This window comes from Mycteria americana, chromosome 4, assembly GCF_035582795.1.
Source record: "Mycteria americana isolate JAX WOST 10 ecotype Jacksonville Zoo and Gardens chromosome 4, USCA_MyAme_1.0, whole genome shotgun sequence".
NCBI classification, from domain to species: domain Eukaryota; kingdom Metazoa; phylum Chordata; class Aves; order Ciconiiformes; family Ciconiidae; genus Mycteria; species Mycteria americana.
Genome location: NC_134368.1, coordinates 75800614 through 75814816, shown reverse-complemented (window position 1 = coordinate 75814816; position 14203 = coordinate 75800614). Strand labels below are relative to the sequence as shown.

General features: G+C 38.5%; 1 protein-coding gene across 7 annotated transcripts in view; it reads right to left on the bottom strand.

Annotated features, from left to right (window-relative positions):
* SLC10A7 (solute carrier family 10 member 7) overlaps window positions 1-14203 on the bottom strand; it is a 152414-nt gene that overhangs the window by 9224 nt on the left and 128987 nt on the right. For 4 of the 7 annotated variants that reach the window (XM_075500970.1, XM_075500969.1, XM_075500971.1 and 1 more), the window contains one exon: window positions 12684-12757. In XM_075500970.1, coding sequence (XP_075357085.1) covers window positions 12684-12757 — 74 coding nt within the window. Of the gene's footprint in view, window positions 1-11622; window positions 11765-12683; window positions 12758-13993; window positions 14069-14203 lie in introns of those variants that run through there. The other 3 variants (XR_012775624.1, XR_012775622.1, XR_012775623.1) reach the window with 3 other exon arrangements.

The window sequence follows — 14203 nt, the reverse complement described above, 5'->3', positions numbered from 1 at the left end:
TTTCTCTAGTAGCCTGCACAACTAAAAGGTATTTATCCTTCCTCCAGCTTTGCACCCAGTATAACCTCCCACATTCCTTGTCTTTCCCCTTTGCTACTTTTGTAGTCACCTTCTTAAAAGGCCCATGAAAATATTAGGCTGCACTTCACTACATTTAGTTAACTGTAAAATAATAATAATAAAAAATTCTAAAAGATTTGAAGGTATTTTTAAGATAATTTAAATATAGGACTCTTTTCATCTAGCTATCACTGCAGTAATATAAATGAAGCAAATTAATTTTAATGCTCCAAGGTACTGATTCTGTGTCACTGTCGCTGACAGGATCCAACTAGACTTTATGAGATAGCATTTGACTTTATGGAAGTGAGCACTATGCACGCATTTACAATTTTACAGGGACTTTAAGCTGTCATGCTGAAAAATGTTTATAAAACATTAATCAAAAAATGCCTCTTTAATACAATGCATTGTCTGAAAGATGTTAGAAGGCACATATTGTAAATGGATTCTTTTTCTGACTAAAGTAATTTCTACCAAAAGCCTTTCCCCACTGCTATACAAGTACACAGTGTGGAGAGATAAAGAGCACTTTCTCAGCACGTTACTACCTGATCCAAACACTTGGGAAATCACTAATGTACAGCATGCCATATTTCCATGTCACACATGACACATTTGTCTAAAGTTACCCAACAGAGTTTGACATTGCAGCATATTCCATAGCAGAGCTTTCAACTGACATCTGCCAAGTAAGAACTTCAAGTAGGAGCTTTCTTCTTCTAACAAGCAAGTAAGAGTTTTCTTTTATCCTATACCCATGATGGAAGTGACAAAACAATAAGTACTGGAAATCAGAGTTTTTTTCTATTTTAGTATGTTTATTTTATGCTCACTGAACGTGTAAGCTCCCCTCAAAGCACTGTTTCATCATTTGCTGTTTTCTACCACATTGCAATGGGTTCAGAGAACTTAATAGAACGTTTTTATTACCACCGAAACATAGGCCATTATCTCTCACACCCAAAGCAGAATTATTGCTAGATGCTCTACTTACGTACTTTACTGTATAGGTTTTTCCCCTCCAATGTATTAATAACAAACAATTTATCCTAAAACTTTATTGCTTATATTACTGAAACACATTCCAAATCACAAAACGCTGCAGCATTTCTTCTTAGGAAAAGAAGTTTGGTGCAAAACAAAGAAGTCATCACTAGGGCTATGGAACCACCAGGCACTCAGGAATCAGAACAACCCTCACAAAGAGGCAGTGGAAATACTTTGAATAAAAGCCTTAGCCTGTGGATTTTCAGTTCTCCCTTCTACTCATCTATACATTTCAGAGCTCTCAATTGCCATAATCTTCAAGTGCAATATACAAAATGAATCAAGTGTATGACGGTAGCTTCTCTGACACTCCATGCTACTTTCTTTCTGAAGAATTCTCTCAAGGCTTGATGTGAAGGGAACATTAGTAGGCCAAATAGCTATTTCTTTTTTTCCACTGAGAAAAGGCCTGTAAAGAGGGGCATATATTGCATTAAACCCCTAAGTAGCCAGAGCAGGGGGTTTCTGAGCTTATCCCTGCAAAGACAGTGCCAAATAAGCACCTGAAATTTTACCGCCAATTTTCAGAATACTATTGCGTGTGGCTCAGCAACTGCATGGTGGGGACGGGTGGTGAGGGAAAATCCAGTTTAGAGTATTAGAAAAAGGTTGTTCATGCAGATAGCTACCAGAATGGCAAGATGCTGCTAATGTCTTGTTTGAAAACTTTAAGGGTTTCCCTGTTTCTTCCCAGGCAAATCACATTGCTATGGTTAGTTTTGAGGAGACAGAAGTTTACATACTACGCCTATCCTCAGTGAAGGCTAGCCAGGGATAGAAGATGTTTCTTGCCCTTGTTGACTGTTATGACATACTGAGATCACGATAAGAGAAGATGCTTTTGACAAATTAACTGGTTAAGGATTCTTTTTCCTGTATCCATACCCTCTCCAGAGCATGTACTGAACTCAAGTCAAATGCTCTTCCCTGAGGACCAATTTCTTTCAGGTATGGGAATAGATGAATGGTATCTGACAACCAGTAACAATACAAATATTCACTTGCTACTGAGTATTCCCATTTCAGCTGAAGAAAGCACCTTCCAATGTAATATGAAATCACATTACACTGGAGGGAGAACAGATTACTTGAAGCTGAGCCTAAAACAGGCAGTCAAGCCCTTCCCCAGATGAAAAATTCCTCAGAGGAAAATCTGGTAGTCCTTTTCCAGCCCCACTCCAGCTGTAACTCTGACATTTCTTTTGCTCTTAGCCCTAACCAAGAGATCCTACACCTTACAGTCATTTTGTACTCTGCAAAGGAATCAAGGCTGAGAGAAGTAATAAGACAACCTTTGCTACTCTCTTGTCCAGAAGGAAATAACAGTGTCAAGGTAAGATTCCATCCGCAGTGGCTAGACAATGGTTTACAATGGTACAATGGGGTGTGGCACTTTTGGTTCAATCACACCTTGGTGACAAAGCCTAGTGTTACCATGGAAATCTGACTTTTGCCAGCAGGTATAATGAGATCGTCCATCAGCACGACCACAACTGTCTCCAGGTGATATGAGACTTGGTCTCTGATTGGGAAGGCTCTGCAATGTTTGTAGCAGTTGAGACTCCATTCCCCCTGCCTTTTTGCCCACATACATGCTGCATAAAAACTTGTGCTTAAAATATTTTCAGGGGAAAAAGACAATTTTTTCAGTATGTTTTCATATTTCAGGTCAATGATAAGTGTAATGGAAAGCAAAAAACAGGCTCACAAAGTGGTAAAAACAAACATCTGAGGGAGACATTTTACAAGGGACAGGTGAGACACTAAGGGAGTCTGGAAGAGCTGCAGGGGAAAACTGCAAAATGGAGAGCTATCCTAGGTCAGTTTGGAGGTCTGCGTGGACCCTAATCTTCAAAAACATTTTCACCTTCATCCCTCCTTGGGGAAGAACAATGATTTACCAGAATATTCAACAAGCCCTTGCATTACATTAAATGACTTACCTCTTTTGGAGGACTAGAATTATTGGGAAGGCTCTGTACTGAATCAGAATGATGTGGTCACATATTGGCCATATAGTTATGCCAGGATGCAAGAATTTCACTGAGACCCACACTATATTGTAAGAGACTGGACTGGTCTAATATTTAAGTAAAGAAGGAGAAGGAGGAAGAGAAATGAATGAGAAATAAGATATTTCTTTTGCCGTAACTCTAACAAGAAAAAAAAGAACACCACCTAATATGCTTTGAATGCTTTTACTAATTCTTGTTCTTCAGGTAACTGGCTCACTATACTCATCACGGAAATCAGTAATTTAAGTGCAATGTAAGTACAGTTACTAGGAAACAGCACATCTTGATACTATCAAAGTTTTAAGTAAATAAAATAGTAAAAGCTGGGAGGAAGAGAGTTTGTCTATTTCTGGGTTTTCAACGGGTGCATTCAGATTGGAAGTGATGTTTAATGAACAACACAGGCAATCCTACCAGCTGCTAACAATGAAACATTTAACACCAACAACTGAAGACTAGTGCCTTAGACTCCAAAACACCTTTACCTGTCTGACAATATAGCAGTAGTAATTAGCTAACAGGGAATTCAAGAATGAATTGAACCACCATAAGTCATATTTTAAATGTGACTTATCCTTAATTTGGCACCGCAATGCGGGCATAGCAACGTTGTAAGCTGATCCTCACACTTCAGTGCTTTTTTTATTGCTTGGATATCAGTTCACTCTTCATACACATAACATAGTCAAGGCACAGGGTAAATTCTTCCTTGTAATTCACTAGCAATATCTAAGCTATGAAGTTTAAACAAACAGAATTTAAACACTTCCTTCCCTTCTCTATAATTCTTGTAGCCAACACTTTTTGAAGGTTTAATAGGTTAGACCTACTGCTGAAAGGAATTCTGGACAAAGAGATTGACAAATTTCCTAAAAACATGAAGCTGAAATTTGATTAATTTGATTATTTCCTTAAACATTACCACCCTTTCCACGCACAGCTGAGGCTAAGATTTCTCAGCATTAAAGTTTTGATTATGTGGATTTTATTTACACATATTATTAAAAAAGCCATTATAAACACGTTTTATAGTTGTTCTTATTATATTTGTAAACACAAGCAGGAAAGGATTATGCACCAAACTGTTTCATACTATCTTTTAATTAGATTTTTTTAAAAGCTTTTTTGCTCCTGAAACATTGATGCAAAGGAAAACATGATACACAAATTCATTATAAATGGTAAAACAAGAAAACACTTACTTCTTTTCATAAAGAAAAACACATTTGTTAGGAATACTAGTGTAATTTTCCCTTTAGTTCTCTCTTAATCTGATTTCTGTGGCCAAGAAAAGAAGATATGAGACCAGAAAAGCTTTATGCTCCAGTCATTTGGGAAGGCATTTTGAGAAAACAGCTCACTACCTAGAAATACTGAGGGATACTCTTTCCTATTCTAAAACGCTATGGACTGGGGTTATGTGCTTGCAGTGGTCATGGCAGCTTTTAGAGGAGGATCCCTCTTCCAGATTCCCAAGACCATCTTGTAATAGGAGATTTCTAAATTTTGCTGCTGCTGTTGATTTTTCACATCTTTGCACCCACCGTTTTAGAAGTGTCTCGAGTCAGCAGCTCAGACTGGCTGCCAGAAGGTGCACTGAGAGCAGCAAATGTAGATGCAACTCTCTCAGGGAGACTCAACATCATCTTCAATACTCGCCAGCTTTAGTATGGGTGACACTTGTAGACTCTGCCAGCTTGAGGTAAAAAAAATATTGAGTCATGTCCAAACGCGGATCTTCCCAAGGGTAACCTGTCAGCTGTCTGCTGAATATAATGTAGTTTCTTAAAGTAGATAAATTAACTTTAACTGTTTTTGGTGGGAAGGGAGGGCTCTTGTGTCATTATCATTTTACAGATGGATATGTGTGTTTATTTTTTTTTTTATTATAAAGAGGTATGAGCTTGCTGTCATTAAAAACCTGCAGTCTGGTTTTTAGTGTCTGATCCAATTACATGTACATCTGGGAAGACTCACAACCAAATAAATAATTGGAGAGGTGCAACTCTGAAATGACAATTGTTATTCATCGATCTCTTTCTGCAAGTCGATATTGAGAGATGTAAACTTCAAGTGAATGAGATCTCCTGGGTGAGATTCTTCAGTTCAAACACAGTAAACAACTGTTGTCCTCTGATGCACATTTTAGTACTGCTGGAGGCAAACTTTCTAAATATTAATAAAAAACCTACTACTGGCAGAGTATACAGATGAAAAGGAAGCCCAGGGAGCTGGTACAGAATTTCTTGCCACATTCTAAATCTAATCAAAGAAACATACATTTCAGGTCAGAAAGGAAAGGAGATTCCCTAATTTAGTCTAGTATTTCCCCTTCTGGAATCACAGAGAGGTCAAAATTGAGTAAACTGCAACAGATTAGACATGCTGTATCGTGAATCTTGTGATTAAAAAAAAACAAGGGAGAATCAGGTACTTTGTGTCCAAAAGCCACACATAACTCACTGGACTATGCCATTTCCTACTTTCAGATTGGCCTGCCAGAACATTTCCATCCTGAAAGTATAGCCTCTAGGGATGCTCTGGTCTGAAGGAGACAAACAGGGGGTGCTTGCCCAGCCATGTATATGAGTAGCAAGGGAAAATAAAAGAGATGCTCTGGCACAAACTATCCCAGCAACCATAGCCTACTCAAAACTGTCAGTTTGACTTCTTACGGAGACAGCCCCTTCAAGTGAATGGTGGCCTTAGTATTATAGAAATGCTTACACATGCAAAATAGCATCTCACCTTGGGTGGATTTGTCCATGCAAGCAGGAAACATTCATACTATTCCCAATTACAGAAATCTTCAGTCTCTATTTGGTTTTGCTAATACTCTGATATAGCAGCTGTACTGGAAATAGCAGCATTTCCCAGGCATTCTTTGGGGTCTACTGAGAAAGAAGACATGCCAATTACATGGTAATAACCTGACTGATAATATTGTTTGGTAAGAACCAAACGTTGGTTCTAGAAGACTTCCAAGCTAGGAAAGGCAATCCACCTGCCCTCAAGCTGGGCTACAAAAAAATATGCTAACATGAGAGAAGTGCAGTAGGTCCAGGTGCTTCTGCTCTCCCCGCTATAATCTCATGTAACACGAATCCTCCAGTTCCTATTTTCCAGAGACAGAGAGAGGACAAAGAGAAGGAGAATCACAGAGCAGAGGAAAAAGCCCAGCCAATCACTTGCTGCTCCTTCCAAGCAAATGCTAGGCAAAGACTGAAGAGATTAGAAAAACTTTTCATTTCGGCCCAAAGAATCACAGTATCAAAACTCGTTAAAGGTTCTAGCGGCCACTAAGCCCCCTGGGATCTCAGAATCAGGAATGGGAGAGAGTTTCTAACTCTCTGGCAGTAGTGAGGCCAATATTGGCCCAGACACAGCCTCCACAAGACACTCATTCTTTCAAGCATATTCTTCCCATCAGCTTCCTTTCTGCCCCAGGGGTCAGCACCCACCAATTCTAGGCAGAGGATTAGCCAGATCATTTTCACTTACATCGCTCTATTGGACTCCTGGGGAAGAAATGAGACTAAAAGTCTGTAACAGGTAAGAAAATATGCAAATTCAAGCACTAATAACACCAAGAAGTATAACATGATGCTAGCAGTAGTGTGTCCTATTGAACACTCATAGGAACATTTTTGAAAGTAAAAGAGACAGTATCAAAAGTCTTACTCTTGAAAACTTTCAGAAAGCAATTAACCAGTATTATTTTCTAGCTCTTTATGTAAAAGTCTGAGGACTTATTCACACGTTTATAGCTAGTAACAGTTAGTACCTTGATGAATAATCACCTTAGAGGACAATTCACTGCCAGGAGCAGAGAAAAAACCATCACATTTCAAAAACAGCAGAGAGTATAGCCTGAATACTCACTTAGGGCAACCCACCCCATTCTGCCATCTTACTTTCTATTATAGAATTACTAAGAGATGTTTAAAATAAAATCTTTTTAAAATCAAAACGATCTACTTTTTATCTTAACACAAGTTAGAACATTTTGGCATTTTTCTATCTAAAGGGGAAAGATGATTATCACCACACAATAAGAAGGGTCTGCACTTGATTAATACAGCATTTCACAGAGTTTGGGTACAGGAAAAAACAGATGAAGCAAAAACCCAGCTAATATTAAACAGCAGTGGTTTAGGCTGTGCAAATATATTATTTATCTTTGAAAAATCTTTTAAGGAGATATCTGTAGAAAACATGACCAAACTACTCCAGATAGCTGTGAGCAGACTGGAGCTATATGTGAGCACAATGCACTCTGTCACATTGTGCAGCTGGGGAACTCGGGGGAAGGCATGAGCTGATTAATCCATAGCCTACATGATCTGCTCACAGACAATTGAGTTGTCTGTGAATCTGCTTGTACATTACAGCAGGCTTTTAAGAATTGTTCAAGTACAGATTATCAGTTCTGTACTTGTGCAGTAAGAAGCTGAGTATTTAAAAAATAAATTTTAATTAAATTAAAACAATATGAAAGAAAGCTAGTGTTTTGGCTTTTATTTGCAAAATTAACTCTATTCTTTCCTGAAAATATTTTGTAGCCTAGAAACTTTGATTGCATACTTTAAGAATTCCATGGTGAAAGAACTGCTACATTGATAAATCCAAATGAGGAAAAATGCACTCTGCATCACAAACAATACCCTGATTTTATTATAAGGTGGGGTTACTTTTGTTGTTTTTTTTTTTTTTTTTTTAACCAATCTGCTGTTCATCATACACAGTGCTACAGTACTAACATTTGCACTTGTGGTAGCAAAAATTGGTAGCAATACTCCATTTTTTGCTGATAAAATAATTTTACATAGTAAATACAAAGAATTAAAGTGAAAATATTTTTTGACAATCCTGCATTTTACTTTTGGAGTTGTAACTTTTAGCTAGCAATTCTCTCTCTGCAAAAATAAAATAATGCTCTGTACTTGGCTGCAACTTTTGTGTAAGTGCGAGCAACAACTCCAGTATTTTTTTAGATGAGCCACACTGATAGCTTTGCACTTCCTTGAGGCCTCTTCTCACTGAATGAACTCCAGGGAATGGCATCATGTCGGGCTTTCCAGATGGATTATGTGAAGCCATAGCTCAATGTCATTTTCAATAGCAAGGCTCATAATTAAAGGTCAAATAGTCACTTCATCTGCAATCAATCAATAGACGAAGTACTAATACTAAGTACTAATCAATCAATGGCAAATGCACTAATAAAAGCCATGCATCAAATGTCCGCATATGTGTGTGCTCACATGTACTGTGCATATATGTGAGTAGGGAGAAAGAGAAAGAGAACAAAGTGTGGGTGAACATGCCAGAGGGCATTGTGAATACTATATTTATCTTTGCTCCCTGTAAGTTTATATCCTGTTTCACTCATTAAGTGAAATACAAACAAACATTAGTTTTTCTGCATATGTGAGGCACTGTATTCAAAAAACTGCCAAAGCACCCACCTCTATGCAGAAATATCGGCTTGTGTTCCTAACTAAGAAACACAAAGGCACGTACCCTGTGTAATTTGTCCTTACACAAACATGTCCTGCACTCTGATCTTTGAGACAAAAAGTGTGTCAACTGTTCTGTCTACAAAATAAAACCCAGCATATGGGAACAGCACTCATCTCCGTGCAGAGCAAGCACTTATTCATGGATTCAACAGTGGAAGTGGCAGTTGGCCTCATGAGCATGCACTGCATGGGAATTAGTTGGTTTCATAATATGGTGTGGGAGAAAGTGACTTATAAAAGTCTTCTCATGCCTCTCCTATTACCACTTCTAAAGCTTTAAAGCTGTCAGCTCTTCTCCCACTTTAGTCAGTGCCATTCTAAGCTCTCCAGGGAATGGGCCAGACGTACCTATTTGGAGTTTCACCTGCCAAGCTGAGAGAAATCAGTTTCAAAGTGAAAGAACAAGTGTTGGGGGGTCATTTATACACTACCACCGGAATCTTGAAGACAAACAAAGCAGAGCTCCACAACGGATGTGAAACCAGACCCTGAGCTGCGTTTGTGCTTTCAGGCATCGTAATGACAGAGGGAGAGGGAAAAACTCTCTCCGCTACAAGAGAATAGAAGGTTTCTCGTTGCACAGTTTATAGTAAACACCTCTGGACAAGTAGAAATGTGACAGAATAACAAAAGAGTAAGGGCCAAAATGCCTACGTCTGTTCTTGTTTCTGCTAAGATCAGGGTGGACAAGACTGTGCTGTGGATAGATTTAACTGTCATTCAGAAATGGCTGATCCTTAAAAACAAGTTAGATCTACTCTGCTTCCACCTTCAGTGAAGGAATAAATGCTAGCTGCTCTGATTAACATTCCTGTTTACATCATCAGCTCAGGGGCATGCCTCATCGCACTACAGCTTTATAAAACCCAATCCTCCCTATTTACATAGAAATGGGTGTTTATGCAGCTCTGTCTTATCTGGACCTGGTACTAATACCAAACAGAGTAAAATACCAATGGTCTCAAAACCAGCCAGCTTAAAACTGATACACAGCAGGCATGCCTACGTAGTGCACACACTGTGTAGGGGTGCACACAAGAGCGGTGGGGCCCTCAGGCTTACCAAAGATGGGCTCCCAGGGACTGCCAAAAAGAGCATTTCCCCATCAGGGGTGGTGCTCAGTTCAGGACATGCCGCTGCTGGCCCCACGCAAGACAAGCCTGGGAGCCTCAAAGCAACATTGACAAAGCTGAGCCCCAAAGATGGAATACAGCAAGGGAAGCACAGGTCCCAGCCACCCAGCGATCTCAACGCAGGCCCTGAGCAGTGAGGAAAGGTAGTGCAAAAAAGTGCAAAGCCTAAGAACAAATTATATCTTCTGACTAGCCTCCTAGGAGGCTAACTTGCTTTCCATGAGACACCAGCTCTTCAAGGATGAAGGTAAAGCAGTCTGTCCTGAAGCTGACAAACGGAACAGTCTGTAGCTGAGAAACAGTCCTGCAGTACTGCATTCCACCATCTACCTGTTTCATTTCAACTTGCACGCTTATCCATGAGACATCTGTATTAGCAGGGTAAAAAGTATGTATGGCTGGGGAGAAGCTGTAGGAGTCCTTGAAGTCAAGGTGGCCAAAGTATTTTTGTTGGTGTGCTTGGGCAAAGAAAGCTGCAAAATACAAAGCCTGACTCAGTGGGCTGTGCTAATGAAAGCAGTAACTTGCATTTGGGAAAATGTGAGCCAAAAAGTCAAGCAAGCTAGGAACCTCAAACTAGGTTCTTCTAAAGGAGAAAACAAAATATAAAAACAAGAGTGTACTAGCAGAAGAAAAGTGAACTGACTCAGCTGTGTGCATAGGGTGCCGGTCAAGACAGGCTGCATGAGGATGCTTGGTAGAGTGAGTAAAAGAAATGAAGAGTCTTCATTTTTTTTCTGGGTGACAGCAAGCCCCTCTAGGACTTAAATATTAAAAAAAGGCTTTGTGCTTATTTTCTTAATAATGTGCTTATTTTCTTAAATAAGAAACTTATTTATTAAATATGTGCTTATTAAATATGTGCTTATTTTCTTAAATAAGCACATTATTAATGTGCTTATTTTCTTATTTTCTGCAGCTTGCACATGGCAAGCTGCAGAAGTATTCAACAGAGTGTATATAAAACTGTTTTCACTGGGGAGGGAAGGGGAGACTTACGCATTTGTGCTGTTAAATACAACCAGCTTCTCTTCCGTAGTATCAAAATTGTGTCCTAAGTTTACACACACCTCCAAATAGCAAGTACGGTAGTGTGTTATGACTTAGGTGTGGGGTTGCTTTCTATAAATACAAGTGTAACTGTCCCCTTGATTACAAGCTCATTTATTAGTTGAAGCTTCAGTTTCATAGAACATTTGGCTGAAAAAGACCTAATGTCATTTAATTTATGTTCTGCTCCAAGGCAGGATCAACTCTAGCTATCTAATTCCTGTCTGAGGCTTGTCTACAATGACAGGAGATTCAAGACGTCAATAGGCAACATATTCCAAAGCTAAACTGTTTTACACTAGACAGGTTTCCCTGATTGTTTGCTTAAATCATCATCATTGTAACAACGTCCTTCCCTTTTCAAGGTCCACTGTGAAAGAGTTACTTTTTTCCTTCTTTGCATCAACCTTTTATGCATTTGAAGATCACTACTGTATTTCAGCTGTTTTCTCTCAACAATCCCAATTGTTTCAACCTTCCTCTGGGGTCACATTTTTGAGATCTATGATCATTCATGGCACTCTCCTCTGATCTCTTTCCAGTTGGTCCACATAATTTTTGCATTGTGGAGCCCAAAACATCATGCAAATGTCAAAAGCCATAATGCTCTCAAGCCATACAACTTTTGCTACTTCTCTGCAATCCACAGGACCTTGTGTGAAAGGAAATTAGGTTAGTTGGGTATGATATGCATTTGACAAATTTATGGGGCTGTTACTCATTTCCTTGTTTCTTCCTACACTGTTAAAATAATTTATTTAATTGTTTTCTACAAAATGAAGTTAAACTCACTGATCTATAATTCCTCGTCCCCTCCTCGTTTCCATTGTGAAAAAGAGGCATTATGTTTGCCTTTTTCTTGTCTTCCAGGAACTCCTTCACTTCCCACAGACTTTCAAGGGCACTTGCTAACAGTTGTGCAGCACAGGCCTGGCTGAAGCAAAGAACCCTGAGATGAGTTTCGCTATGTCAAACTAACTTGGAAAACATCTCACCTAAGTCCCGACTTGTTCTTCCCCTGTTTCAGGCTGAGTTCTTACCTTTGTTATTGACACCAGCTATGTTTCTCTTTGGCAGATACAGTCTTGAAAAGGCATATATTCAGTCACACACGCTTTATCCAACATATGTTTTCATATTTTGAAAAACAGTAAGAAAATATTCAAGTACTAATTGTTTCACTGACTGAACATAATGGATGAAGCAGTAGCAAGTGGCTGTAAGCATAACTGATTTAGCAGTATTTTGTGAATTTCCATCAGAACATCTTATTATCACTAAGGGGTCATAAGTGACAAATACCTCAATGATGTTTTGATAAATGAATTCTAATAAAGAAAACTATCCAAAATATCTGCAAACTTTAAATAAACACATACATTTTGCTCATGTTAAGCAAAAGACAGTATTGTCTATTTGTGATTTCTGAATACACTACATGCTTTGTTTTTCACTTGTACATCCCAGGTTTTTGGTGTAAGACTTTACTGTGAGACTGGGCAGATATACCTTACAATGTTTTCAGTAGCAAACCTGAAATTTTATCAATATTGGATTAGACAACAGAACAGAATAAGACCAGAAAGAAAAATCCAGCTTTCCATAAAGGTGCTCTTACTGTACAGTCACTAAAATCTCAGCTGAGAAGACTATGTTGTCTGCCCTGTAATAAGCATTTAATTTATCTGTGCAGGAATATTATCCTACTATTAGTATCATACTGGTAGCATTCTCACACTAAAACCAAAACCATCTAAGCAGAAAAGCCAGCAACCAACACCATTTTTTTTTTTCAACACAGCAAGGTATGAATGTTACTGTTGTTTTGCTCAAAATCTTATCTCCTGACTTACCCAGGGTGAGGGATTTGTGTGTGGAACAGAAAATGATAGCCACTGTGTCTGCTGGTGTGAAACTAGAGTTATTCCTAGAAAAGAAAGAGTTTTAATAACCTCTGATAGCAAAAACCTTCTTAAAACATCATTGATCAAATATATTACTTTGATGATCCATATGCACATTCACATCACTTTGATCAGGTCTAGTGACAGAAATAATTCTACCCACAAATGAACAGTAGTGTTTGATTATTTTTTTTTTTTAAAGCAGAATTGTTTCTCAGTTGTGGCAAACTCTCTAATGAATATGCTTCTGTGTGAAGGAAAGGAATTCTGAACACATGATATGTAGGACACAACTTTCTTCCAGCCAAGGTGATTTTTGCAAACATGCTGTATCACAGCAGTGGCCAGCTTGCCTTTGTAAAAAAAAGAGAATGACCTACGATTTCTTTTCCTAGTATGTAATGTTAACAAAATGCTCAATTTAAATAGTATATTGAGTCTACACTATGAGCACTGCTTAGAATATGTAGTTATCTTCCACTTCAGAGAAAAACTGCATCTAAGGGTTTACACACTGCAAGTAAGGCTAGGAAGGGTGGAAAAATGACATACAGAGAGAGGTATATGACTGGCCAATGGATCACCCTTTGGTCCAAATTAGGAATAATTTTATGAGATTCTAAGTATTTACCCTACTGAGTTGGTTACTACTTACAGCATTTCGCATTTTACAGTTGGGACATATCTTTTCCCCAGGTTAGGTCTAGCAGTTCAAGTTATTTAAAAATGCATTCTAAGGTCAGGGTATGATCTTGTCACAGAGAAATTTTCTTGTGGCACTAAAAAAGCATAAGTAGCTCTAAGACATTGCACCCTTCTTTGTGATTTTCCCTTATGGATACTGTATAATCTATATAAAGCATATGTCTGGAGTCTGCTGTATTGTGGCACTTCCCATTCAGTAGAGTGCTGCTAAGAAAAATACTCCAGTAAGCCTAAGTGAGAGGACAATGGTGGATACTCTCACCAGCTCAAGCGATGCACTAAGTCATTGGCTAACAGCATTCTCATGGTACTATTTTTTGATAAGTGAATGTGCAACTGTTCTTCCTGGTTGATATTTAAAAAGAAAAAAAATAGCTCTACCAAACATTAGTTCAGGACAACTGTCTTTTAAGAATCACCATATAAACATAACACATTTGACATATACAGAGAAGAGTGAATTGCCAGCCCAGCAAATGTATCTTGAGATGTAAAAAGTCAAACTGAGTTCTCTCTCTCATATGTCATCAGCATGTCTGCAGGGCAAATTATACCTTCAGTGACATCTGTGCAAATCCATTTTTTTCAGTGGATGAGGTATAGCAGTGATTGATTGAGATTTAACAACTCTGTAATTAACACACAAGAAAGGACAGAATTCAGGTCCTGCTCTCTTAGCCTATGAAACTCTAACAGAGAAAATGCAGTAGGGACAATATGAAATACTAAAATGAGGTCACCCCTATTCAGAAACCTGCCCTTAC